This window comes from Pagrus major, chromosome 18 (genome assembly GCF_040436345.1).
Source record: "Pagrus major chromosome 18, Pma_NU_1.0".
Lineage (NCBI taxonomy): Eukaryota > Metazoa > Chordata > Actinopteri > Spariformes > Sparidae > Pagrus > Pagrus major.
This window is the reverse complement of record NC_133232.1, coordinates 21,571,039-21,596,122: the sequence shown is the minus strand read 5'-3', so window position 1 is coordinate 21,596,122 and position 25,084 is coordinate 21,571,039. Positions and strand designations below refer to the sequence as shown.

At 40.4% G+C, this 25,084-nt stretch overlaps 3 protein-coding genes across 3 annotated transcripts in view; 1 reads left to right on the top strand and 2 right to left on the bottom strand.

Moving 5' to 3' along the window:
* Positions 1–16,055, bottom strand: part of pdlim7 (PDZ and LIM domain 7) — a 35,562-nt gene extending 19,507 nt beyond the window's left edge. The window contains exons 1-3 of the mRNA XM_073486852.1: positions 15,901–16,055; positions 13,431–13,529; positions 2,908–3,059 (exon numbers count right to left, since the gene is read on the bottom strand). Coding sequence (XP_073342953.1) covers positions 2,908–3,059; positions 13,431–13,529; positions 15,901–15,927 — 278 coding nt within the window. The 5' untranslated portion in view covers positions 15,928–16,055. The remainder of the gene's footprint in view (positions 1–2,907; positions 3,060–13,430; positions 13,530–15,900) is intronic.
* A 1,488-nt stretch (positions 16,056–17,543) lies between these two features.
* On the top strand, positions 17,544–21,723 carry cltb (clathrin, light chain B). Its single transcript, XM_073486902.1, has 5 exons — positions 17,544–17,971; positions 18,631–18,677; positions 18,898–19,015; positions 19,249–19,360; positions 20,626–21,723. The coding sequence occupies exons 1-5, from the start codon at positions 17,809–17,811 to the stop codon at positions 20,795–20,797; spliced, it is 612 nt and encodes a 203-aa protein (XP_073343003.1). The 5' UTR covers positions 17,544–17,808; the 3' UTR covers positions 20,798–21,723.
* Positions 21,724–22,861: 1,138 nt separating this feature from the next.
* higd2a (HIG1 hypoxia inducible domain family, member 2A) lies at positions 22,862–24,879 on the bottom strand. Its single transcript, XM_073486903.1, has 2 exons — positions 24,667–24,879; positions 22,862–23,417 (listed from the first exon to the last, which is right to left on the bottom strand). The coding sequence occupies exons 1-2, from the start codon at positions 24,842–24,844 to the stop codon at positions 23,251–23,253; spliced, it is 345 nt and encodes a 114-aa protein (XP_073343004.1). The 5' UTR covers positions 24,845–24,879; the 3' UTR covers positions 22,862–23,250.
* Positions 24,880–25,084: the final 205 nt, after the last annotated feature.

Sequence of the window (25,084 nt, the reverse complement as noted above, 5' to 3'; positions counted from 1 at the left end):
TCACAGTCAAATTCTCAAACCATTGGACTGGGATAAAACAATGAACCCCAACCAGAGGTACTTGTACCCCAGGGTGTACCTCTGAAGTTGTCAGGGGATACATGGAAAGATTGAGCCGTAGCTTGGCTATTATTATTTTTTAAAACCACAAATTATAATTTGATTTGAAAATATATGACCATGATGTCACTTTTCTTAATTATTTCCCCCTCACCTCCAACAAGAATCTCACTGACTCTATTCAAATTATTGTTTTCTTTTCCTTTCTCACTCTGAAACACCAGCCCATGAATCCACTGTTCTCTCTCCCTCCCACTCCTTTAAAGGCATTTAGTAGGTCGAAGCGTAGCGTGACCTCTTTCTGCAGCAAAAAAAAACTACGCAGCATCAGCAATGTGTCTCGTTGGTTGTATGGAAAAACAGGGATCGCAGCTCTTTGCTAGTAAAAAGCCTGATCTTTTATATTATCTCCCTGGCATCTTACTCCCCACCTCAACGAAAAAAAAAAGAAAAATCAGCCTTTGATCCCCTCAAGTTTAACATCTCTGTACTCTGCTCTACCTCCACCCACCCATCATCTTATTCTTCCGCTCTCTCATCTCCTGCCTTTGAGTGTTTTTTCCTCACCTTCTCTCTCAGTATTGATGCCAGTAACGCTATTATCTGTTGTGTTCAACATTTGTTTTGTATTAGGGCTGCAACTAACACAAACATTAACAGAATAAATTAATATGCCTATTATTTTCTTGAATAATCCCTTTGCTTTATAAAATGTCATTACAATTTTCCACATTTCCCAAGATGATGCCCTTAAATGTCTTGCTTTGTCCAAAACCCAAATATATTCAATTTACTATGATGTATGACAAATAAGAGCATAAAATCCTGACATTTAAGAACCGGCTAATGGTTGGCAGGGACATGTGAACTCGTAGGACCCGCTGGATTCAGTGATCTGTACAGAGACATTTATTCTGTATGAATTTGAGAGAAGCCAGGCATATGTTGAACAAAATGCAGTAAATATCCTCCATGACCTCTAAATCAGTTCAAGTATTAGTTTATGTTCTGGCTATTTTCCTCTGGAAAGTGTATTATGTTTCTGTTCTGGACAGTCAAAGCTGACCTGTGGCTGTTCTGACTCTCAACAAACTAAGTGAACAAAGACGATTTGTCAGAACTTAACAGCTGAGTCTCTTGGCAGGCAACAACAACATGAATTAGATGTGAAACTAGCCAGCTGTGATCACAAACTCTTTACCTCCGAGTATCCGGAAAAAATCAAAATGAGTCCCATGACTGCAGCAAGCCTCATCTTTATTACTTAACGAGTCTGTACCTTCTCATTTTCTAGAGGCTTTAAGCTCTTAAATAGTTTTCATCCATCTTTTTTTGGGGGGGAGGGAAATTTTTCTTATAATTAAGCTCCTGATGAAACATTTTGGCTTGTTCTCTACAGAGATACTTTATCAGACAGGAATTTCTGGCAGGAGTTATAGGAGCAGGTATGAGTGCTGCCTGTATGAAGGTTATCCAGCGCTAATTAAAATAACTCAAGCAAATTTAGAGACATTGATTTTACTGGCTCACACTTAACAACAAAGTGTTTTAATCTGAAGAGAGAGTTTCTCTAATTTCATTATAAAGCTGAGCCTGATTGTAAGGTACCCGTGGCTCCTCTGAAAATGGTTTATTTCGACTGAACAAAGGCCAGTGTATCCGCCTGACAGCATTTGGCATGCAAACCCGCTGCTAAAGTGCAGACTTCTCACCCCTGCTCCGGCTTCTTTACGGTGATAAGGAGAGAAAGTGACAAAACTATTAATAACTATTAATAAATTATACTGTTCAGAGGTGTTCTGCCTGCATTTACACTTGAATCAACATCAAAATACACAAATTGGATGGTAATAATGTTGAATTTTGGAGATCAACTACATCCTTGGAATATTTGCTTTGTACAAGGTTTAGGTTTGTGCAAAATTTGAAATGGGTCTGACTCATTACCACCAAGTTATAGACATTTAAATCCATCGTGTTGCTGTTAAACTACCTATGAGCAAAATGTCTTCATACTTTTACAAGATCACTCTGGGTTGATATGTGCACCTGTCTTAGGAATGTGGTTGCAGTTTGTTTCAACTAGGCCATGCCAGCAAGACTTTGGCAAACATTTGTAGGAAAACAGCAGGAGATAAAAGAAAAACCCAAAAATAGACCATCTAAATATGCTAAGCATGGTACCAATTCTGCGAAGGAATTTGTGGAATGAGTAATAAAACGGCAATGTGCAAAAATGTGACATCTGTGTAGGTGGAATTGGGTGCACCTTTGGATCAGGAATCCAGGAAAACAATTTTGTGACAAAAAAAGCCTCACAGTTTAGGATTGATAAGCAAAAGCATGAAATGTGTTATAAATTACCATATGGTAGTGCTGTCTGTACCAAAACAGAAATAGTTATTTTTTGGCTCAGGGACTAATTTTACACCAAAATCTACTGAAATCTGTTCAGTAGTTTTTAAAATATCCTGCGAACTGCTGTAATAGACAAACAGAAATAAAAACCTCACCAGCAGAAATACTGAATTTCTTGAGGCATTAACTAGTGAGGCTATGACTTAAGAGCAAAATGAAATTCAAGCCTGAGTTTTACCCTAAAATTAATGTAAGCCTTATGGGAAATGAAATACTGGAATGTGTGTGACGATAACTTCAGTATGTGTTTTGCAACTATCTGTCATATAGAGGCAAATTTCAAGGACATTAAGGTATTTTATCTCTCTGAGCAATGAAGGAGGAGATGTGTTTTGTGGTGATTTATGCCGCTGTGTTTGACCAAGATAAAACGGAGGGTGAGTGATCATGCAGCGTTTTTGTTGCATCATGCATAGCCAGATGACTTACTTGCTGAGGGTAAGGGAGAGGGAGTCTGTTGCTGCTCTGATCTTGTTTTGTGCCTCCACATGGGTCATGTCCTCTGCATTAGTGTCATCAATGGACACCACCCAGTCTCCCACTCCGACACCGGCCTGAGCTGCCTTTCCGCCTGGGGTGAGCTGGGGAAAGGAAAAAACAGGGACAGAAAGCAGACAGAAGTTAGACGTGCATTAGAAGACAAGAGGTGACAGTTATGTGGATGAAAACATGAGGGGCAGGACCTGGGGCACCAATAGTTACAGATGGATTATTGGACAACAGGCACCTGGGCACAGACATGTAAAACAACCTCCACCCCTCCTTTTTAGGAGCACACCCAGATTGAAAGAGACTTCTAAACTTAAGATAATGCATATATGCAGGTTGTTTAAACGTGGGTCAACCCACTAAAAATAGGCGAAGGACTCCTTGCAGGTGAGTCTGCCTTTCTGTTTTTTTTTTCCTTGTGTGTCACATTCATCATCACGAATGCACCGGGAAAAACAGGGAACAGTAGAAGCAGCAGATCATATACCACATCAGACTACATCCAGATGACACTTCTTTCTCATCTCTGTTGAAAGTTGCACGTGTGTAGTACCAACAGGCAAAGACAAAAGCCAGATGTTAGTAGGCTTTGTGGAGTCTTTGTCCCATGTGAAAGGGGTATATTTGTGATAGCGCTGTGTCCTTTTGTAGTTGTTTTATGTGTGTTTGTGGTTCTTTTGTGTCTCTTTGTGGTTGTTTTGTGTCTCTTAGTAGCCAAATGATTAAAAGTCATTTCAAATAGACGCTCTGACTGAGAGGCCCCGGGACCCTTTAGGCCCCTGGGCTTGTGCCAGTAGGTCTGTTCAGTATTCCTTCCATGACAATAGTAACTGCATAATCACACAGCTAATGATTGTGTAATTGGTCAAATACACGACTACTACGAACTTAAAGATTCTTCAATATTTTCATTGATCTTATTCTTTTAAGGATGGTATGAAATGAAAAAACTAAAATTACAAAACACAATGTACATCTTGAAAACTTTGTGTGCTTTTGACTTTTTTTGTCATCCTAGTCGGCAGGTCGGGTCTGAAAAAAAAAAAAGGGAAATCTAAACGCACAAAGTTGACTTTGCTGAAATGTCTGTTAACAGCACTTAATCATCAGCTCAGGGAGTCTGAGTGTCTGGCTCTGACAAGCCGGCCGAGATATTTCACTCAACACTATCAAGAGCAGGCATTATAGGTCATCGTGATGTCATCAGTCATCAGCATATGATTTACTGCAGATGTGACTTCAGACTATGAAAGGAACTCCTGAAAGCTGCCGACTGAGACCATGTGTTACAAATAGTCACATCATTTACTGGAACTAACCCATCTGGCTTTTTCCATCTGCACAGGTAAGTCATTGGCAAAAAAATGACATCATCCTCCTGGGGCTGTCATGCAGACTGCAGACATATTGAGTCAGAGCAAAGGGCTGGAGTCTTGTTACAAACAGGAAGAAGATGAAACAGTCTATATAAGTAGTAATGTTTTTCTATATGCACACAGACTGCACTGTCTGCTGTGTATATAACTAGTTCTAGAAGACATGCAGAGATGCCATCTCGTGTTTAGTGAGGGATTAGTCAGCTTGCTCATGCAGCTTAATGAAACTCGAGACTTGTGTCAAATTCTCAGATAACTGGAGTACAAAGTGTTCAGCATCAGATAAGTGAGCAAGTGCCAGGATTTCTGGCAAAAAACCTATTAGGATTACTCTCTGATGTCATGGATCCCTGCAAATGTTAGCTCATCAAAAGCTCAGAGGACTCAGCAGTTCAATCAATAGTTTTCTGCCATGTTCAGCTAAGCTATCACACTTGCCGCTTTGATTCTGCACATTAAACATAAACACCCGCGTGAGCAGGGAGGTAATATGCTCTGTAAACTGATGACAGCTCAGGCTGAAAAAAGTACTCAGCACCCCCTCACAAAGACAACGAAGTTAAAGGCTGCCTTGAATCAAAACATGAAATAGCTAAAAATAGGAAGAGATGCATTCCTTAGATGCAATCCAAGCTACAGTTATCTTACAGCCAAGTTAAAACATCACTTTAATTGGCTTTGATTTGCACTCACTGGAGGCAATTAGAGGGGTTAAAGAAGAAATATTTTCTCCAGTTTGGAAAGAACTTAAAAGTGTGAAGATCTTACACTGGGGAAAAACCACTATGACATGGACACAAGTGACAGACTCTGAAAGGGGGCACAGCCCGGAATAAAGCCACTGAGGTTCACTGCACAATCCCCAAACCCCTTTTTACTGCTACACTTATGGTAAACTTGAGCACCTTGTCATTATACCAAAATGAGATAAAGATCTTGATAGCATTAAACAACATTTCCCATGAGCCTTAGAAACAGAAGCGCTGTTAATTTAAACTTTAATTTAATTAAAACGGTGTTAGAGTGTAGTCAGTACAGAAATAGATGCAATCTAGCCTAGAACATGAGCAGAAAGGCACATCAATGTGTGTCACCTATTCAGAGAGGATAAAAGATTTTTATGAGAAATACTTTGAGTAATGAAAACTAATGCAAGCTAATCCTGATATGGGGATGCCCAAGCTATTTTTGATTTAAAAAGAAATACAGACAGGTGACCAACTAACTTCAAAACTAACTAAATATAGTGCTGCAGGAAGGACTCCTAAATCTGGAAATAAGTTAGCATTTTTGCACTTCAAGTCAATGGACATTTGAATGGTTTTATTTTTTGGCGTTAGCTTTCTAAAATATGGTCTGTAGTTAACACAAGCTTCAGAGATTTTCACATGTTGTTCTGCTACATATACCATGTCAGTGAATCCTTCAGAATTTTGAAGATTAAAAAAGGTGCAACATTTAACTTTAATTTTAGTTCACAATATTCAAGAAATTATCAACAGAATGTGAAGAAAGCCTAGCCTAGCTAGCCTCGGCCCGTCACAGTCCAAGGTTCTTGTGGTAGCGGTGTAAGCACAGTCACTCCCGCACTACTTCGAACTCCCAGTCCGGGTTGCTGGCTGCAAGGTTAACTAAGCTAACTACCTAATGGCAGCTTAAGTTAACAGTTACTCTGGTGATGTGCTGCCTCCCATTGGTTTGGAGTATGAACACACAAGGTGGCAAATTCTTACCTACTGCACCTTTAACATGTCTGAAAAAGCCAGTTGCTGACAAGTGGCTAAATGACACCAGAGAGGATATTTAACGTCATCATGAAACTCATCTACTCGGTAGTCTGCCTGGAGAGCCTGTGTCATACTCACGCTTTTGCAAACTACTCTTCCAACTTGTAGATTTATAGTAAAGTGTAGTAGGAAGTTTAGTAGTGGTGACATTAAACTCATGTGATCTTGGTGTAGTTCATTTATAGCCGAAAGTGAGCTTTTATTTCTGACAATTGCATTCACGTTTCAAAACTAAAAGTGGTGTTCATTTGTGGAGATCAGACAAAACATGCAAACATCATAAACATTTCTTTGTCACAGATCTTATTTTCTACAATAATCCCTAAACCAAATGGGATAAAATCTGTTGGCTTTTTGCCGAGGGAACCAGGACGACGCTAACCTCCAGGTTAGCCTACAAAAATGTTTTGCAGCACTCTATTCAGATAACTGTGAATAAAAGGAAAGAGGGGACAGACGCGTTTCAGTACAGAGCACTAAGGGTTGTTTGATGAGTTTGAAAATGATTAAAAGTCACCAGATCTAAAACCAGCTGAACCCCCCACGGGGGATTATGGAACAATGTGTTAGACAGCGCTCTCACACCTCCATCATCAAAACAATAAAATGAGTGAATATCTTTTTGGTGTTCGAGAGTTTGAGTGATGTTCACTTCCAGCAGAGTTTTAGAAAAGAAGCTCTGAAGCTGATCTGGAGGCTTGTGGTGGCACAAGAAATTTTATGATGATTTTGCCTTCAATGCCTCACCAGTCAGTCTGGACTATAAAATTACAAACCCTCCTTAAAGATTTAACCTATAGTGCTGACCTCTAAATGAAAGATGAGATAAAAAGAAAGAGAAATGAATATATGAAGCTGTAAAGATTGCATATGTCTGTGCATGTGTGTCTGAGTGAGTTGAGTTAGTGATGGACACAGACACCTGTGCTCCTGGCTCAGGTTCAGAGTGCAGCTGCTCCCTCACTTGAGACGGCAGCAGTTAAAGTTGCTGCGCTCAGACCTTTGGTTGGTAGGGGGCGGTCGGAAACCCAACACCCCCCCAGCAGTTTGTCAATACGCCGAAGGACAGTGGAAAATACGTTCCTGAATGCAACACACCTCACCGTACCTCACAACAACCATAGAGCTAACCTGATGCTGCTGCGTGATGTATGATAACATCATGCAGCAGCCATACCACGGTCAGTTCCTCTGACACACTCTATAAACAAGAAGCAGGCTCACCTTAAAATGATTTTGTGCAAATAGGATGAACTCACTTCACATTAATGCCATGATGTTTGTGCAACTAAAATAGATTATTCACGACTGCAGGGTTAGCCCAACAGTTAGTAGCCTTTTTCAAGGCTTTCTGGCAGAGCACAGCAGCGGAGCTGTTTTGGTATGCTATCAAATTTCAAAGCATTAGTCAACCTTTCAAAATGCAACGTCTTGAATTCACCTTTGAAGCTCTTTCCTTGACTGACCCTGCAGGTGAGCGAAGGCCTCACCGTCGCTCCAGGCGGACTACTCTTGTTTTTGGTTAAACTAATAATGCAGTAAAATGTATCTGCAGCTGTGGATATACAGGCCATGTAACTCTGCACCAGCTCACTTTTATTCTTTCCACGGCTATTTGGGGGCCGAGAGACAGTCTGTCCTTACATCACTCACACAGTGAGCACAGCTGATGCAAAGCCATAAATATCCCTCTGAGAAATGGAAAACCCAACCTCCAAGTATGTGGTTCCCCCCGTAATGACTGCAGTGGAACACCTAGCACTAACTCACCTTAAAACACTGCTGCACTGATCACAACATAACACATTCACATTGAGCTAGCCACACAAGAAATGCCCCTTGCGGGCAATCTATCAGTAAGCACTGAATTATTAATTCCCCCCTCTAACAAGGCCTCTTTTCCCTCGGTTTGTGTGTGTGGTTGTGTGTATATGAGAGAGACAGAGAGAGAGAGAGAGAGGGAGAGTGTTTAAGAGTATACAAGTGATAATGCAACAGATGGTCTACAAGTCAGACAGAGACACACGCAGAGAAACAGGAATATAAGACTTGATGACACATCCAGCTGTGGTGGTGCACAGACATTCACAAATCTCCCCACCTATTATTGGCTTGACATCATCTGCCATTTCCTCAGAACGTTTGATTTCAGCGGTGTGGCATGTGTTTGTCGATAGAAACCAGATGGTGCTCAGGAGGCTCGGTTATGGTATCATAATGTTTATGGAATGGCAATGTCACGAGATCTGGGGCAGATATATTGAGAAACTCCTCAGAGGAGTTTTAGGGCAGACTGGGGTGACTCAATTGTAGCAGCAGTGAATCGGTGTTACGACGACATCGTGCTTCCTAAATTTTATGCTTTTCCAGTTCAGACAGGATGTCGGGGCAGACGTGGAGAGAAAGATATAATTTTACATAAGCAGACCTCCGTCTTCTCAAGGTCATGGAAGCTTACAGAAATTCAAGGAAAAACGTGGGCTGGATGGAAAGGGGTAAAGACACAGAGGGCTGTTTTTGGAGGCTGTATCAAACTACTCAACTGACTCTCAAGATTTCCAGAGGTCAGCTTTCATGGGAGGAGATGCTGGTGTGGTCTACTGGACGTTTAACCCATGTTTGACCCATTAATATGAGAGGGCTGTCAGGTGATAATCCTTCACTATTCACAGAGACTTGAGACAACAACTGCAGTTCCAGAGACATTACTGCAAGACATGAGTATTACATAGTTAAGTTTCAGTTTTTATGGTCTAGTTAAGTTGTTGGTTAAAAGGGACACTGATTGTAGTCACAGAATAGTTGGAAGCTTTGTTCATAACACTGACATTCAAATGCTAAATCAATATTATTATCGATATTATTTAGATAAAGATAAAGATTAGCTCCACTACAGTCATTTATTTTACAGGAGGTGGCTGCGTAGGGTTGTCTCCGACCCCTGTGAGCCGAACATTTCCAATTACTCCAGAGTGTTTTAAATTCCAGAAGTCAAAAATGTTTTTGTTTTTTTTAAATATTCTGCTTCAATACATATATGACGCTGTTTAACGTTTCAAACACAAGTATGTACATGTATGCACAAGAATGTATATTTGTGCTGATGAAACTGCTAATTCAAATTGAAGATTTTGGGTTTTTTTTAGGTTGATCACATGACAACAGATATTTGAGACATCATTCAAAAATCTCGATAGAAGCTTTGAACGTAAAACAAACAAACAAGACATTTGGTGCAGATCTTCCTACTCAATCTGTGAAAACATTTGCATAATGTCTCCTGTGGCTTTGGAGGAGCTCTGAGAATAACCAGACAATAATAACCCTGATGATGTCATCTGATGATGTCATCAGGGTTATCTTAACTTGGGTTTAGATATTGCAAATTTATAAGAGAAATCCTGCATGTCAAACTGGAGGTTTGAAATCTAAAAGACGTAGGGAATGGCTGTACTGCATGACGTTATCGAGATGCATTGGGGGAAATGTAGGATCCAGTGTTTCTGTAGCTTGATGCAGGCAAACAAGATCCAAAACTTCCTGAGAGTGCAATAGTAAAATCCCCTGAGTGTCCATTTAAATACCACTTGAATGCCAATAACATTTAAAGTCTGAACTCTAATAGAAATGTCAGTGCAGCAGCGGCAAGCTGCATCCAACCTATGTTCTTTCCAGGCTGGGAGGAGGGTCAAGAAGCCAGGTCTATTGACACATGCAGCTGTGCCCAGTGTCACAGAGTCAGTCTGAAACGGATATAATGACATTTCAGTAAAACAGAGAGAGGGGTTCTCTTTCTCATTATTTTTCTTTTTCCTTTGTTTTTCATTCGTCAGGCGGTGAAAGGTCAAGAGAACTCTGTGCTGATTTCACTGGCTAGAAGTTTTTAACACGGACACTAGAAAGAAAAAGAAAAATGAGATGTTGCTATCAAAAAGAGTCAACTAAAAGTTATGTACATATTTTTTTAGATGATAAATGGGTGTGTTCATATCATGCTAAGGTCAAACTGTTATTTTTCCTTTCTCAGTGACTTAACAGTTTGTCTTGGCCCGGTCTGCTTTCCTCTGATCTCACTGTTAAAGTATTCCAGCGAGATTGGGGGAGTTCATCTTATGCGCGATGTTAAAGTGAGTGTGGAGGACATATTAGATACAGAGAGGAGACAAGAGGATTGTCTGTTGGCAGCGACAGGGTGGATACCAGAAAAATCCCAGGAATGCTGAGAAAGCATAGCTTTCCTGGCTTGCAGACAGAGGAGGAAGGAAACAAGAGCATTCATGGAGCAGGGAAACCTATATAGCAACTCACACACACACACACACGAGGTAACAAGCCACAGACCCACAACTTTCCAAATCAATACAAAGATGATCAGAATCCCTACTGAAAGAGCAACAAATACAGGGTAAATGATTGAATATGAAGTTATTGGTGATGGCACAATCTGCCACGGTGAAATCAACTCAAATGAACTAAATAAATAAATCCTGTCCAGACAACACTAATTGTCACCTACTCTTTACAAAAAACACTTAAAAGCATCGATCTTTCAGGCGTTATCACCGTCAATCTCTTTGCCTCACAGCATTTTACTGAGGCTTTTGTCCTGTCACTCCACATGTTCTTCATTGTGTAATCGCTTTTCACTGACTGTCTGAGCCGAGATACTTATCTCTCCGGCTACAAGCCAGTAAAGAAAGACCACCCACTAAATTCATCCAACGTAAGCCCACTGAGGGCAGGCCTGATGTTTTCTTCCCGTTACCAAGGAAGACTGTATATCATTGAGGTTTACACCCCCTTGTTGGGTTGTTTTCAACCTCTGCGACTGTGTGATTCACTGTCCGGCCTTTTATGACAACGGCGAGGAGAGCCAGCAGTCCCAGAGAGGTAAAGAGAGGAAACCTGTCAGATCTTTATATCTCCGGGACCCTGAGGCCCAGCTGACTCCAAGAAGAGATTTTAGCCACTTTTCAGTCATTAGGGTCTTGTCTACATGTATACAAATCTTTTCTCAAACAGATATTTTTACCCCTTCCTTTAGAGAAAAATCTGTCCACATGACCACTGTTTGACAAAATATCTCCATACACACAAGAACAAAAAAACAATTCCAAACAAACAAACAAACAACAGCAGTCTGGGCCAGCAGTTAGCGATAAAGTCTACATCAATGATACGTCAAATACCAGAGGAGAACATTCTGAGTGGGGTGAGGCAATATATCAAAATTATATCGTCCCAGATTTTGGATATCGTTATATCATAATTTAACATAAGTGTTGTCTTTTCCTGGTTTTAAAGTCTGCATTACGATAAAGTGATGTAATTGTCTGAACTTACCAGACTGTTCTACTGTTCTACTTGTTCTAATACTTGTCTTTACACACTTAGTCATTACATCCACATTATTGCTAATTATTTATGTCAATATTTTGGACCAGTAGTCAACCCCACAATATAGATGCAATATCAATATCAAGGTTTTTGTTCACAAATATCGTGATATTTGATTTTGTAACCCATTTATGGAGTGCTTTTGGGGAGATTTCAACATATCAAGATATATATTACCTATTGCGATATTATTTTAAGGCCATAACGCCAAGCCCTAATTCTCAAGTTTTTTCCATTAGCAGAAGTAACTTAAAAAACACAAACAATAATAGCTCATTTTTATTTATATTCATTATTATTAATTGATTTAACACCTTTCTAGCACAAAGCCTAGCAGTGCTAACAAGACATAAACAAACCAGTAGTCTGCCAGTTATTCTTGTTGTGAGGCACATGCTCATCTTACAAAACAACAATGAGCAAGTTGAGGTGATGACGTCATCATTTCCCACAAGTCTGCACTTCCGAAGGCATTTTCAAAAATGTATTTTAGTGAACTAAAACTTTGTTTGCGTGTGGACGGAAGGCCAAAATGTACAGGAGATCATTCATCTATAATAATATCCAGGCATGTAGACAAGACAGAGGGCTCTGATCTTAGCAGTTTTTGCCTAGACTAACACAATGTATAGAGAGACTGGCAGGGAGGAAAGACTTTGCATCACAGACAATGAAAGCCATTTTTCTGTCAGCCAGGAAAATAATCAACATGTGTAATGTACCTGGATTGCAGAAAAACTGGCCTCATGCTCTGGCTGATTAGTCAAGATCACTCAACTACAACTACAGACGCACCCACTGACATTCACCCAACAGCGTGCCTTGCCCGTCTAGACTGAAACCAAAAATCCCTTTTTTGTTTCGGCTAATTTGTCAAATACGGTTTTAGCATGTCTTTGGTCTTTTATGGGTAGGAGAAAATGTTTCTTGTCATAAATCCAAGGGGAACATTGTGTTTCTGACTCCCAGAGAACAGAGCAGATACAAGACATGTACTGACAAGGCTGGTGATAACTGTTGCCCTCACTACAGGATTACGTCAGCCTGACACACACACCTCAACGCTACTTACAACACACTGCATACTCAGTGCATTATTTGTTTGCAGCTGTTCATCTTAATGTTTTATCACAACTCTACTTCTTGTCAACTTAAAGAAACCAAGAATCAAAAGTGTTTGAAAGACTACTGTATGTGGGGTAACCTTGTGAAGCTCAGGCCTGACCCATATAATTACTTATTAACTCCTAATTATCTCTAAAATGGGAAACTGCACATTTTGAACAGAATTAACGATGTAATAAATGCAAATCCCGTCTAACATTTATAGATCAGCACAGCCTCTAAGGTAGCAGTCTAACAAAGTCAATGGGGAATGAGTGTGTGAAAGAATACTAGATCTGTGCGTGCCGTAGCTGGCAGCAATGTTGGAATGATTTTACTTGTACGCATGCGTGTGGCTGCATGGGAGAGTCTGTGTGTTTGTCAGGCAAAGCAGCACTGCACTGCACTTATAAGGCCTGGAAAGTGGTTGCTGCTCTCTTGAATAGCGACAGCAGTTTATAGAGTATTTGAAAATTCATCCAGTGAAGAGTTAGTGACCTAACATGGAGAGTTAAAAGCACTGCGACGCAAAAGGCAGCATGTCCTTGTGGCTAATTAATGCTAATAATGAAAAGACAATGGATGGATGAGGGTTGGTACATGCCATAAAAAATGTGACTGATATGAAAATGAAGGTGTAAAGATTAAGACTAGTGAACACCAACAGACTCTTGTAAATAGGTCAAGGGTTTTTACATAGAGGCTTGGAGGAACTTTACAGGACGATCCTCCAAACACCTCAGTGATCACAGATGCAGAGAACTACAAAAGCTGTCTCCAATAACAAACAGTTTCTTACCCTTGACACGGTGAGGGGCATGCTGAAGTCCTTGCCACCCTGCAGCCTGAAGCCCCAAGGCGCCGGGCCGCTGAGGTTTACCGAGTATACGTTCATAGCCTTGGGGAGAAAAAAAGCAGGAAATCATTCAAGGAAGTCCAGAAAAGGTTTTTTCGATCTGCTTCATCCAAGCAGCCGAGCTGCTGGAGGTCTGCAGTCGTTTCCTACACAGACACACATGTTCCATATAGAAACGGACAGAAGAGTTGTTTTCTTTAAAAGTATATTATATTACATGTTTTAAAAAGTTCTGTTTTAGGGAAAACCATGTATCATTAATAAATTAACTTACAAGACGATAAAATACCAAAGGCTGCCACTGGCACACAACATTCCTACAGGCGTCGCATCAGTTTGAGATTTTCACGGTACGATAACCATCACAGAAAATATCATGGTTTCATGGCATCGCGGTATAAAGTACTAAACAATTAATATTATCAATATCAGTTTTCAGAAATGAAACAGAAGGGTTTTTTTTGTTAAACAACGCGTTATTATATGTATTCAATACCATAGATAAACTCATTCCTACATGAGAAAAAAGCTGTCGATTCCTTGAGGCCAAATTCAGAGTGTAACAAAGTACACTACAATGCAAATGAGTACCACAAAAAACATCAGCAGCATAAATATACAATCAACAAGAACAGCAGTGGCATTCTTTCAGTCAATCTTTCTTTCAGAGCGAGTAAAGTCGACTCACTGTATTCAGTTAATAATTCAATCATTGACACGAACTATAACCGAAACACTGGCCCACAACATTCAACTTTCCTTGAGATTTTTTTCACCAAACTAATTACTGACACTTGATGGCAAGTCACCAAATAACCAGGTATTTTTAAGAACCAAAGGTAACTTGAGACGAAGGCCTATGTCACTAGCTCTTGCTTGCGAGTTACAGCTGTACCACTGACCTCTGTACCTGCACCCCTACCAGAGCCCCTCCTCCCAGAGCCCACCAGGTGTCATCGCAATTAATGACGCACAGCTATGGCTACCCAGGATGCCCCCAAGCAAACCTACCTTGTCCTCAAGGGCCGGCCGATAGCCCAAACCTGGGTGAAAGCTAGAAAGTCAGTGCGCTAGGGCAAGCAGATTCTCTCTCTGTTGGCAAACCCTACCCCCCGACACTGTGTGTGTGTGTGTGTGTGACACAGGCGAGCCCCAGCCTCTCCTCACTCCTCAGAGGCTATATAAGGAATGTAAAACTACACCAAACTATTTCAGCCCAACACCCACATGAGTCACAGCCAGAGGGAGAGAGGGGGGTAGAGGAGGACGGAGAGAGGTAACGTCAACGACCCTTATATTCTGGTAAAAGCCTGCTACGTAAAAGTCAACTGATTTTTCTTTTTTTGTTGTTTTTTTTAAGTGTAGTTGAGAGGCGGCAGAGAGCCACAGCTGAAGTCAAGCTTATGGAATCCTACATTCCTCCTGAAGGGCACAGGACAAGCAAACCTAGCAATTATATTTTAAAGCAACAGAGGAGCTCTCATGTAAAGTAAAAGCTGAAACAGAGACAGTATCACACCAGAGCATCCCAAATAATCCCACAAATAAAACCTGCAGCGCTGCCACTTTAATGCAAATCCTTATGGGAGTTTTTAATTTGTCTGTTTGTCTGCTGGCTCCAGATCACATAAACAATCTCAATTAACAAAACTTGGATTAGTTTGCTGCCACTTTTTCTCATATCAAAACCACCCGGGAGCAAAGAAAATCAATTACGAGGCAGACTGATTGAGACAATAAATGGAAAAGAGTCATAACAGCAACAGGTAATGGGGGTTAGATTTGACTTGTGATAGCAGCACACTGCAAATTATTAAATTGTGTGGGGGGTTTTTTTTTGCAATAACACAGTGGATGCATTTCATTTAATGAAATACCACCCAGGCCAGTGAAGAAATCCTCAACCTGAGACAATAAACATGTTAGTAATGTCTGTGGCTCTCATTCAAGTGACGTTGTTCCTGTTTATGGTATGGCTATTTATACTCGCCTATGGTGTCACTAATATTTCTATAGCAACTTGTGCCATCTTCAAACACACTGAATTACACGCTTTTTGCCTTTTTGGCTAACAGGCTACGCAATTACGAGCTTACGTGGCTTACTTTTAATTGATTTAAGTGTGCAAAGACAATCATTTGCAACGTGTAATTGAAGGCTCCGCTGGTTAAAAACCCACTGCAGTGCAATAAACCCCCCAACATTTACAGCAGAAGTAGCAGGAAGAGACACGAAAGCACTTAACAAAAGTAGTGTGCAAGAGCTACGAGTCCGCAGCTAGCCAAAAAACCATAAACTTGCACAATGAAGGAGCACAACACAAGCCCGTACAGAGAGAGAGCTACAGCACGACAAGAGTTCAGGAAAAGTTACAACACACGCGAAGACAACTCGTCCAGGTGGAGAAGTTTACCTCTTGTCCCTCCTGTCCGCCAGACATCACGACTCAGTCTTGTGGATTCACAACAACAACAACACAAATTGTCAGTCAGTCGGTAAGCAGGGCTAACTTTTCGGACTTCCTTGAAGCGGACGTCAGGAAGCCACCGTGGATCCCCTTTGGTGAGCAGAGGATCATTCCCTCAATTTCTTTTTAGCAGGACTCGACTCAAACGTCAGAAGTCACATGGGGGCTGATCCGGCTGTACACCAGCAGAGAGGCCGGGCTCAGCCGTGACACCACCGTGACTTTAATCACAACCTGATGAAGGCTTTTTTTTTGTTTTTGAGCAACTCTCAACAGTGGTGGTAAAAGTAAAAGTACTGCAACCTGTGTTAAGTAAATGTATGAAAGTGTATACTATATTCAGTGATGTACTTAAAGGTGCACTATGTAGTTTTGGGGAAGAAATTTAAATCATAAGAAAAATATATCTTCATTGACTGATTGTTTTCATGACTAAATAAACAAACTCTCTTTATTTCCATGGGTTAGGGTCCCACTGAGTAAACCTTAAAGGAGCACTATGTAGTTTTGGAGGAGAAAATCAAACTCAGAATTTTAATATTAACAGTATTAATGAGGTAATAATGCAAACTGGAAAAAAATAAAATAATCCATAACTGAATAAACAAGCTGTTAATAAGACAATAAGGTCCCCAGAAAACTGTTTGAAGCTAGAAAGGTGGCAGGGTCCGCCACATATAAACAAAGTAAAACAGTATGAAATTGTGTTTTGTCCTTTAAAGTCAGTTTGTTTATTCAGTTTACTCAGTCATGAAAACAAAGAGAGGTTGTTTATTTAGTTTGTTTAGAAATAAAAAATCAGTCAGTTTTTCTTCTGATTAAAATGTATTCTCCCAAACTACACAGTGCTAGTTTTACTTTGTTTATATGTGGCGGACCCTGCCACCTTTCTGATTTCAAACAGTGTACATTCATCATATAGAATAATCTTTAAGGTTGACAAGTTGTAAAAAAACAAACAAAAAAAAAAACATTTGGCTAGTGTGACTTACTTAACAAGGGGCCTTTCTACATGAGTATATTTCCTTTTGGTACCAAGGTTTTGCTGATAAGTTACATGGTACAATTTCACTGTTTTTACTTTCATTTGTAGCAGAGTTTTTTTTTATTTACACTGTTATTGCTATACTCATATTTAGTTAAAGGATCTGAATACTTCTTCAATACCGTTGACCAATAGATATATGTATGTATTTACTGCACTGCTTGCCCTCTTTTTTTCTAACACATTGAAACTGTGCTTTAATTTCAATGACAAAGTTGGCATATAGGTTATGTGTGTTATGTCTTTCTGCTCTATCAAAAAATAACAGGGAAATGATATCTATTTCAAGCAAATGTTTATTTTTTTAACAATGGCCTGCGTTGCATTTTGTGTATGAAATGTGCTTCATATTATTATTATTATTATTATTATTATTATTATTATTATTAAGATAAAGTAACAGCAGATGACACTGTAGTGTGACCCCAGATCAAATGCATCTGAGGCCTACTGAGTGCAGACATGCAGCAGATGGGCAGCAGATGGAGACAAACAGCCACAAAAGGGGACTGGTACCCTCAGGGTGCTGCCCTGCTCCATCATCACAGTGGCTGAACAAGTGAAGAAATCATGAATCATCAGTGAGGGCCTTAAGTGAAGCTTAGGTTGTTTATTAACGTTACATCACGGGTCATTTTTTTTGTTGCCTTGTCGCTCACTGTGGCCCACTCGGAACAGCTGACATCCGAGTGAAATATCCGAGTTGTTTAATATCAGCGTTGTTGAGCCGGTGGCCTCATTTTGATGCTGTAACATTAGCTAGCTGAACCTACCAAGCTCAGTTAAACTTGTAAACACTTTTGTGAAAGATGGCTGACAACGGAGCACACCCGACCGAAGAGGACCCAGCTGCTGCTTTCCTGGCCCAACAGGAGAGTGAGATAGCGGGGATAGAGAACGACGGCGAAGGCTTTGGGGCGCTGGAAGGAGCGGACGAGCAGCAGTCGTCTGAGCCGGAGCCGGTCAACTACGGCAAGTTTGTCACTGAGCTAGCTAATGTTAGCAACGAGCTAACTAAAGCTAGCTAATGTGCGCACCGGTACTTGGACTGGGCTGGTAGGAGTTAGCGAACGATAAACCACATCCCTATATGTTAGGAGCATCACTAGCTGATACAGTCATGAAGTCAATTTATGAAGGCTTATTCACTCATTTAGTTTTTTAATAATGTAATGTTAGCTTCACAGCGTAGCTAGCTGGCTGACGGTGGTGCGTTTGTTTGCACACCGACAACGTAGCTTCGTTAGTAGACGTTAATAACAGTTCATCCTGCAGTGCTAACGATAGAGATGTCAAACCAAGTAGCATTTAATGACTTATTAAGACCAAAGCAAGCAAATATAAGTTAGTAGAGTTATATAGCAGTCATTGAGCTAAATGGTAGTTGTTAACAGTAGACACTTCCACCGGATAAACCTGTCCTGCTAACTGACAACATCAGTGGCCCAACAGGTGCAGCTGCATTTCTGACATCTGCAGCGTTTAGTTAGCTTAATAACAAAGCGACACTATGGAAGAGGCAAACACAAGTTCACCCAGGTGAGGAGGAAGGATAGCTGACTGGAAAACTCCAAGAAGCCTTTTTGTTTTGTTTTTTTACATTAAACTTTGTTTTCTCTTAACAATGTTAGACGCTTTCGGAGAGGAGCCAGCTACGATGAATGGGGACATGTTCCAGGTGAGCCTCTATGGCCTGTCACTTATAGCATATTTAATATATTTAAGGAGTATATCTGTTTGAGTTTTATGCTGAACATCATCAAATCATTTCGTGTGCTTAATCTCTATGTTTGTATTGGCAATCATGAATGTCATGATCTAATGTCTGTACCCTCTACCCAGTGTTTTGATCAAACAGCTGTTTATAATGCAGTAAATACTTTATTGTCCTCTAAAAGGAGTCCAATGGCCCAACAGACAACTATGCAGCCATCGCCCAGGTGGATATTCAGAGGCAAGAGCCGGAGAGTTTACGCAAGTGGAGGGAGGAGCAGAAGACACGCCTTGAAGCTTTAGGTGAGCAAAGATGTCCTCAGCTGGGGAATGAATCACTCTGTGTGATGCACTTCCTACTCTGCAGCTGCGATGAGTCACTGTGATTTTGTCATTTTGTGATGCATCTTTTATGGTTAACCTTTTAAGACGAATGATGTGGCACTTCTAATTTCGTCACGCGTAGACCTAATAATATATCAGTTCTTTTCTTCTACCTTTTCCCTCGTCGGTGTCTGCTGTTGCACCCTGACAAGACTCAGCATCCAAGGCAGCAGAGGCTGAGTGGAGAGAGAAAGCCAAAAAGGAGCTGGAGGACTGGCATGTACACCAGAGCGAGCAGATGGAGAAGAACAAGGCCAACAACAGGTTAGGGTCTGACATGTCCCCTGTTAACATGGTTGATCATCGTGATGTGACAGATGCTATGATCACTACACTGAACTCATTGTATTCAGATGTTGTATTTTTTCTCAGTATTCAATATTTAACTTTTACAACGTTACTTGCAGATTTTTTCTAAACTGAATGTTTTATGAGAGATGTTGAAAGTCATAGCATTTGTGTTGGACTTACTATACCAACGGATCAAATATTAGAGCATAAATAGTGTTGCGTATCAAATTTGTTTATTGCTTATAAAAGCAATACTCCTTAAAGATTGTAATTTTAGCTTGGTGAAAGTCAGCGTCGTATGTGTGCTCACAAAAATATCGCAGCCTTTCCTTTTCTTGACCGAGCTAACCCGTTCTTCTCTCACACTTTCCAACAGACTCTGTCCAAGTCTGGCACGGTATCACTTTGCATCTGTGGCTCTAGTTTTTGGGCAGTTTTCTTCCTCTGTGTCTGTGAAAGCACTGAGAGACAATCCTCTAATGAGATGTTAGTCTACAGCTGCGTGTCCACGGAGAATGCCTGGAAAACAAAACAGGAAGCTGGCTAGCTAGGAGGAATGCAAACAGCAGAGAGCAAATGTCACAGTTTTTCTCATCCACACTGCAGCCTAGCACCAAAACAAGCGTGTTTATTGGCATCAGTGGCACAGAAAGTTTGCACTCAGACCAGTTTAAAAAAACTTTTACTAACGCCTCATTAGAGCTGTTTCTCAGTCGCTTATGTAATGCTTTTGATGCAGGCCCTAACATTTCTCTGCTTGTTGTTTGACACTGTTCTCCTTTCTCCTTCTTTTTCCTGCTTTCTTGGCCTTGCCTGCGTACTAGGATTGCTGACAAGGCTTTCTACAAACAGCCCAACTCTGATGTTATAGGCTTTGTGTAGGTTTAGAATTCTTACGCTTTTTAATGTTGTATGAACTACCCCATGAGTTACCACTAGTTGATTTTCAGCTGATGCATGCCAACACTATTTTGTTTTTGAAGGCCTAATTTGGTATTTCCTGCATTTTTATTTGATTGTCCCCCAAAGGTTGTAATAAATATATAAACAGGTCTCCAACAAAGTGTATGATTGGTATGAAGAAATGCATGTAGTTGTTGTGTATCTTATGCACAGGTGCTATTCATAATGTTTATTGAACTTTGTGGTTGAGCATCATTTTCTGGTCAGGCGGGTTTGCTGTCTAATATTGCAGCTCATTCATTCATGTCTTTCTCTGGTCTCCCTCCCACCTGTAGAGCATCAGAGGAGGCCTTCCTGGCAGAGACCGATGGCGACAGCCCAGGAACTGAATGGGAGAGGGTAGCCCGCCTCTGTGACTTCAATCCGAAAACCAACAAACAGGCAAAGGATGTTTCTCGAATGCGCTCTGTCCTCATCTCCCTCAAACAGACGCCCCTCGTTCGCTAGAGAAGGTCGCACGGAGAATATTGCCTATTCAGTTTTAACCTCACATTGCATCTTTAAGAGTTTTTATGCCCTTTTCCATAAAATTCCTGGTATGTTTATAACCTTTGGAAACTTCCTTGATGCCTATTATTATATTGAATTAATATACTTTATCCCGCTCTCTTGTGAGAAGATGAAGGACTACTCTATTGTTACGACATCCTTGAGAAGGTCAGTTTTATCACTGCTATACGCAAGAAAATATTGTTACTGTAAGTTAAACATTTTCCTTCCCCTTTAACTTTTAAATTGTTACTAGGTCATCTTTACTGCATGCCTCTGCCAATATTTTGAATGCACAATTTATAGTTGTTTTATAAATTTGCATTTTGGTCGATGTCAAACACTTACTTATTAAGCACTGTTGCATATTAGATTGTAACCACTTATGCCTCTCACCAGTGTAGATTTATGAACACAGTCTTTGTTCACATTTGATGTATGATATCCCTAATCACCATATTTAACGTAGCGATCATATTTTTCTCTTTCAAATGCCTAAGCTTGTGGCCTTTTTGATGTAGCTCTTACTTGAGTATTCAGCCAGATGGATTTCCTCTTCAATTAGGCTTGATTTCAGCAAAAAAATAAAAATAAAAATCACAACCAAAGATCTCTGCTATCATCTAAATTTTCGCACGATTAACGGCTTGTGCCATTTTTCTCATTTCACTGATTTTTCTCAGCAGACGTTTTAATGCGCCATTTCTTTTGTGTTACACCAATATGTTTTGGATTTTTTAAACAACAATCAGTAAGGTGTCAATTTCAACAGCAATGTCTGCACATTGTTTCACATGTTGCCTATTTGGACATTATGAATACTGAAAAAAGTGAATGTTAAAAGGGAACTGGAAAATAGAAACAGTGGAGTGTGATCACCTGAAGCAGTTTGTCCTCGTCCATCAAAATGCCCTGGAGATAATCACTTAAAGGTGCAATATATAAGAATTAGCCACTTGTTGAATTCATACCATTCAAACAAATAGGGGGCCGGATATCAGCAGAGGAACCGCTAACTGCTGCTAACTGTAAGCTGCTGTTAGCTAGTAAGATCAGTTAGCTGTGCAGCTAGCAGTAATATTATCTGATTCTGCCCAGAGCATGGGGGAAGTCTTGATGTTATTCAAGGTACAAAGTGGCTACAAGCTAGCTGATAGCATGCTGTCTTCAATAGATGCCCTACCTCTGCAACACAATACACAGACATCTTTGACATAACTTCAAAACTGATATTTCACATTTTGTTGATAATTTTGGTAAACTTTTTAATGTCTTAAGCTAAAATCCTTACATATGGCACCTTTAAATCCCAGTTTGTCCAGTTCATATGTGAGGAGAACATTTTATGTGACCCAGTACCAACATCCACCCTTGCATACACTCGGACGCACATTGCTGAAGGCTGTGCTACTGTGAAATTGTACGAGGGATTTACCCACGTTAGCATTTAAGTGTTGGTTTCCAGGTGCACAGGAGCATGCTCTGTATTCTGTCTACCCATCCAGACGTAAACACTGAAAGGTTTCTGAATATCTTTGCTCTGGCAAGAATTGTCCAAGAGGCCATTTTTCAGTGACCTACAACACGGTGTGTGTACAAAAGGCCAAAACACCATGTAGATGTTGACAGGGCCTGTACAGGCATGATTTTAATTTGTTTTCATGAGAGTCGCACTGTATTTGCCACCGGAATGCCTCTGCATAAGTAAAACAATTTCACAAAGTGCTGTCACATTCTCAATACAACATTTGGAGCCCTCCTACTCAAGGATTTTTACATGAAATTGAAAGTCTGTTGAGTGGAGGGGGAAAATGAGACTGAGCCTGTGTTTTGTTTAAAAGCTTCTACCTATTTAGATCCGCTCACCCTGGCCGTTAATAAAAACTATGTTCACGATTAATTTCCTCACTGATTTTTTTTTTTTAAAATGACTGTTAAATAAAGGTTGTAGAAGGAGTAGGCGTCCCCCCGAAAACAGTTGTGAGTGTGATTCTTTGTCTCAAGTACACACAAGACACTAGGTTCAACTTAAAATTTATATCAGAAAACATTCAGGTGTTATGTGGATCATTTCAGTGACAACGCATGGGAACATTTGAAATGTGAGCCACAGGAAAAACAAGGAACATATCATTTATATTCATCAGCATTTTGCTTCAATAGTATTGTAGCACAAAACGAGTCAAATACAGCTTGTCTACTTGGTGTGATAAGGAGCTGATTCTACTTTGTTGTTGCAAAATATACCACCGTGAGCCATTAAGTTTTTAAACAACAATAAATAGTGATGGCCTTAACAGAGGTATCTAAACAATGTAGAGTACATAATACATTATTCAGTTCCTTCAGACACAGCAGTCCGCTTCCAAGTCAGATCTGGTCTGACGCAGAGTACAGGGAGCGGTCCGTCTTCATTGCTTGGGTTTCAGAGCTGTGGTAAAAACCCCAAAAATAATGGCACAAACAGTAAAGCCCTGAGCGAAGATACGCCCCCTCATCAGCAGCTGGGACTGTCTGGTTTTCCCTTGATGGAAGGCACGGAGACCGTACATCAGCGCTCCTGCTGTTCCCAAACAACCTGGAGGACACAAAGAAAATCAGAACTTCGTAACAGGGTCTAACAGAACATTGCTCAGGGAACAGGTCAGGTTGACTGTAATGAAAAAAACAAGGCAGTGTGTACAGACTGAAGCTGCAATGATTAATCGCTGAGTTTTTAAATATTACACTAATCGCAAACTATTTGGTAATCAATTAATCTGTTAAGTAATTTTTTAAGGAAACAAATTCTCTCGTCTGTGCTTCTCTTGTGAATATTTTCTGGTTTCTTTACTCCTCTATAGACAGTAAACTGAAGATCTTTGGGCTGTGGGCAAAACAAGACTTTAGATGATGTCATTGGTAAACACACTGATCAACATTTTTCACCATTGTCTGATATTTTATTGACCAAACAACTAATTGATTAATTGAGAAATAAATAACTAACTAAATAATTGTTAGTTGCAGCCCTGGTTCAAACACTGATGGGCTATCAAGGTCACAGTTATTAAACAACAAAAAATAAATACCACAAAGAAGGTGTAGCATTAATGACACCCTTATTCAAACATTAAAGGGTGAGTTCACCCAAATCAGAGGGGGGAAAGTCTAATTTACCCCAGTCATGCAAATAGGTTTGTTAATCTCTGGTGAGATTTTTGAGATATCAGCTGCTGCCACCAATCACACAGTATATTACAATACAATGGACTGTTTGTGAAGCTCAAAGAACAAAAATAAAAGTACCATTGAGAAACACAACATGTCCATCTATCCACAGACCTCACTGTCAGCAGTTTTGAGACTATTTACAAATACTGCAGTCCCAAACTGTACATATAAACTAAGTGGGAATTTCACCTCCAATTTGTAAAAGGGTTGCAGCTCAATCACAGAGATGGATATCTCTCAATAATCCATTAAAGAGAGGAAATGTTTGGTGTTTGTGATTTGGGTTACTTGAACCATGACAACACTTTACCAAGGGCACAGTAGCCCCACGGTGTCTAAAATCAAAACAGTGTCAAACTCACATCAACTATCTCGACCCAGCTTTTGTTGGCAGTGTTCAACACAAGCTGTTCATTAGGTTAGCTAACATTACTTTCTCTTTGAGTTAAGCTTACTTGGTTACCATTTCCTAACACCTTACACACAGTTGAGCTTTAGATGCTAAAGCAGAATTACATATCAGTGTTTTGACCACTCTGTCCAATAAAAGACAAACTGTCCTGCCTCTGTCCTCCACTTGTGTAACTTGGCTGATTCCTGCTTGTGTAACTCACCTAAAGGGACGAATGGGTTCTCCTTGGTCTTTCTCAGGAACTTTTCTTTGAAGGTTTCATCTTTGACCCTCGGCAAAGGGTCGAAGCCTTCAATAACCGGCGGCTGAGAGAAGTCAAACGGCACAGGTGCAGGAGACGTTTTCGGTGTTTGCTCCGCTGGTGCTGTCGCAGCCGCCATGCTTACCTTGGACTGTAGAGCCAGTGAGGAAACAAGGAACTACACTTCCGGTTGCACTTTGCCCCGGACTTCACAATAAAAGTCCTGTTTTTTGTTTTTTTTTAAACATCCGTAATGAATGAATGTTATTGTGCCTCCTCCTGGCGTCTAGCACCTGATGTGTATGCATTGTGCATATGATACACACCAAGAGGAATTAAATAAATGTCAGGCTTCATTCAAGTGCAGTGCGCTATACAT